At 40.5% G+C, this 3,689-nt stretch overlaps 1 protein-coding gene across 2 annotated transcripts; it reads left to right on the plus strand.

Moving 5' to 3' along the window:
• LOC119744243 (tripartite motif-containing protein 3-like) lies at positions 1-2,814 on the plus strand. Of its 2 annotated transcripts, none has more exons than XM_038220087.1 (2): positions 1-232; positions 1,132-2,814. In XM_038220087.1, the coding sequence occupies exon 2, from the start codon at positions 1,165-1,167 to the stop codon at positions 2,224-2,226; it is 1,062 nt and encodes a 353-aa protein (XP_038076015.1). In that variant the 5' UTR covers positions 1-232; positions 1,132-1,164; the 3' UTR covers positions 2,227-2,814. The 2 variants fall into 2 exon arrangements, with proteins under 2 accessions (XP_038076015.1, XP_038076016.1); XM_038220088.1 differs by lacking the exon at positions 1-232 and adding an exon at positions 255-342.
• Positions 2,815-3,689: the final 875 nt, after the last annotated feature.

The following is a 3,689-nucleotide window of genomic DNA, read 5'->3' on the forward strand; positions in this document are numbered from 1 at the left end:
ACCTTTAATTACAATGCAAGGGGAATTCCCTGGCACGCAACAATTGAGTGCATGGGAATGAACGCTTGCACTGTACGTAATGTACGCCTATGCACGAGTATTACATTCTCCCACTGTAACTAGTGGAAGTTAAGGCCTGTATTTTGTACGCCATTGCCAGTTGTTGTACAGCGGGCACGGTTGAACAGTTGGACCATAGAGCTAGGACCCATTGGACAGTGCACTGCAGAAGGTAAGAGATGTTGAATAATGTCGCCTATGATCGACTGATGACGGAGGATTTAGTCGTGAAGGTGTTAACGAATGCAATAGTCCTCTATAATAAGTTCCACACTAGTGCTAGTGAGTATTGTATAGCATTGGGCGCCGGGGGGGGGGGGGGGGGCACAGGGGGAGGGCATCAGAATATTATGGGGGGCATATATTTCAAACGTCCTAATCCTATTGCAGTTTTTTTCAGTTGGGCCCCCAACTGAAAAAAACTGCAATAGTAAGCATGTGGATTTGTGATCCTGGTAAGCATGTGGATCTTCGTCCCAGGATTTTGAACATGTTGAAAGTCCAGAAAAATGAACGGAGCGTGTCTATAGCGACGTTTTTGGGATATTACAAGGTGTGTGTCAGTAGCGTATCCAGCTATGGATGTCAGCTGGGGGCAACCGCACATCCCCGCCAAAATGTAGACATGTTTTTTTTGTCTCTGGACAGGCGGACACTTGGCCTCCGTAAAATAAAAAAGCGGAGAAGGGAAGGGGGGGGGGGGGCTGGTACCCACTTTCCAAATGGGGGCGCTCTTCAAAACTGACCGTTCTTATGCACACTGCAATTATATATCCATTTTTACAGCGCATTGCAATGGTTTTTGAGTCGGTTTTGTTTTTGGGAATGATGTCAGAACTCTCTAACCGTTATTGAAATAATTGCGGAACAAAAAAATGGTTGTGACAAAAATGCCAGGGGAAGGGATACACCACTGTGTGTATGCGTGTGTGTATGAGGGGTGGGGGGTGGGGTTGCACGTGCTGTTCTCAAAATGCCCCAGCTATGAATATGCAGTGTGGTCATCTCCTTTGCTGGATAGTATCCATAATTCAATTTTTACACTAATTACAAACTGTTTTCTTTCTGCAGGTTGGAGGATTCACTTGGCTCACATATTTCATAATGGCAGAGTGGGGAACTTTTTGCTCCAGAATGAAGAAATTTGGTCAGGAGCATCTGCAGTGCTCCATATGCCATGATTGGTACAAGAACCCTAAGATCTTGACTTGCCTGCACAGTTTCTGCAAGGAATGCCTTGTGAGATATAAGGGCGCTGTCTGTAGTAACCTCAAATGTCCAGTTTGCCGTAGGGTAACTGCTATTCCATTAGGCTTCATTAGTTACCTTCCAACTGATTTCAAACTGAAAGGCATGGTAAGAGCAGTCACTAAAGAACTCGACGAAGGGGTGCCAACATGCCTGGAGCATGTGGGAAAGTTATGTTGTGGCTACTGTTACACGTGCAACCAAGTGATCTGCTTCCTTTGTCTAAAGGATTCTCACAACACTCACGCAGTAGGTGAAGTTGGTGAGGTGGTGGAAAGTCTTAAACAATTTGTGATAGAACTGACAATTACAAATGAGAACTCGCTGGACGATGTTGCCCAGACTCTGGAAACGGTTTCGAAAATGGAAGAAGACTGTTGTGCGACGCTTGATGAGATCAGGAAAAGCGTGGAAGAGCGTGCTGATGAGGAGATTGCGAGAGTTACCGCTGCTAAGCAACGCATCCTGGACAGACTCGACAAGATCCAAAGTGACAGGGAGAAGCTACTGACTGAAGCCACGCAACAGCTCAACTCAGCCGGGGAAGATTTGCGTAAAATCATCAAGGACTCCGAAGCGACAGTTGAGATAAGTAACGACTACAACTTCCTGAAAAAGTATATCGAACAGAAGGATGAATTCTCTGCCTGTTACAGCAGTCCCAGCATCGAGCACATAGAGCAGTTATCAGTGGAGTTCTGTCCATCGGCAAGTGCTCCCGGAAAAGTCGACCTAGGTATGCTTCGCGGCGATACCGTGATTCCGAGTGATGATGAAGACGATGATGACGAAGACGAAACAAGCTATGACGACAACTATTCTAGCGAACTATACAGAAATGTGAAAAAGTGGCGAGGAAATTGGCTATGTGACGAGGCCCAATTCCCTTCACTAGGTTCCAGATACTTCTATAGATAGACCGCTTATACTCATCTTATAATTTTATAATCTTCCCTTCCCCTTTTTGTTTCTATTGATTTTCTCAATGTCACATACACATACTTATGTTCGGTTTCGTATACTGGAAATATTGTTTTTTAATTGATTTTTCATTATTTGTTTTAGACAAAAGTATGCAGAAAATGTATGCGGTGCATGAACTTTGTAAATAATACCAAAATTGACTGATGCTCTGAACAAACTAGTGACTGGTTCACACCATCGAAATTGTATGTAAAGTATGTACATTGTTTGGGTAAAGCATATATTATATTCAATCTATTTTAAGGATGAAACTGCAAAATTGATTTTATGCAACTATATACGTCTTGCTTTTGGTATATTGTTCAACCTTACTTAAAGTGTATTTCTTTAAAGGAATTATGAGTATAACCGAGACTGTCATGATTGTATTGTCTTCTACAAAATATTGGTTACAAGATTTGTAAGTTGGGACATCAACTGCAAGTCTTATAGGCTGTAAAAAGTAATGGTTCAAATGTGCAGACTTAGCCTGGTTTCGTCAGATAAAGAAATGTAAATAGAATATGGAAAGGAAGCAATTAACGTACGTGTATTAATCTGTCCTGATTTGCATATCTAGAATCATATCTGAAATAGAACCTGGAAGTTCACCCCTGGTGGTGCCCTTTTGGAACCCTTGAAAACGAAAATAACTAACAGCAGAAATAAAAAATGTGCAATTCTTTTGGTACATTCATTTTTTTTTTAATAATTATCACCGTCAGAAAAGGCAGTTTTTATCAATGTAACTAGCATCTCCATTTAAGTTTCAAACTATTTCATTTTTCACTCAAAATTGAAAAATGAGGTTAACTTTTAAATGTTTATCAAAATGTGCAACGTATCATGAAGAATTTGGCAAAAATCACCGAATTATTGAGACAAAAATGAATAATTTTCACTAATTTTGACGGAAATTAAAGGCACAATCTTTCTATAAAATGCCCAATCTGTCCCAAATTCCAGTTCCAATGTGCTCTAAGGACCTTCAGGCATCTTCGCTGCAAGTTTCAAGCAATTTCATTTTTCGACCAAAATTAAAAAAAAAATTGCAAGGGGTTGGCCTTACATTTTTGATCAAATTTGGCCAAAAATTGACTTTTCTCCAAACAACTCAGCAATGTCTTTGGATGCAAAAGGAACATCAATCGACCTTCAGACGCTAAAAATATTCAAGATTTGGGCAAAAAGCACCGATTTATGGAGACAAATATGAATAATTTTCACTAATTTTGACACAAATTAATCACACCATCTTTCTTTTAAATGCCCAATCTGCCCCAAATTCCAGTTCGAATGTGCTCTAAGGACCTTAAGGCATCTTCCCTGCAAGTTTCAAGCAATTTCATTTTTCGGCCAAAATTGAAAAAAAATGCAAGGGGTAAGCCTTACATTTTGATCAAATTTGGCCAAAAATT

This window comes from Patiria miniata, unplaced genomic scaffold (genome assembly GCF_015706575.1).
Source record: "Patiria miniata isolate m_02_andy unplaced genomic scaffold, ASM1570657v1 HiC_scaffold_7, whole genome shotgun sequence".
Classification (NCBI taxonomy): Eukaryota; Metazoa; Echinodermata; class Asteroidea; order Valvatida; family Asterinidae; genus Patiria; species Patiria miniata.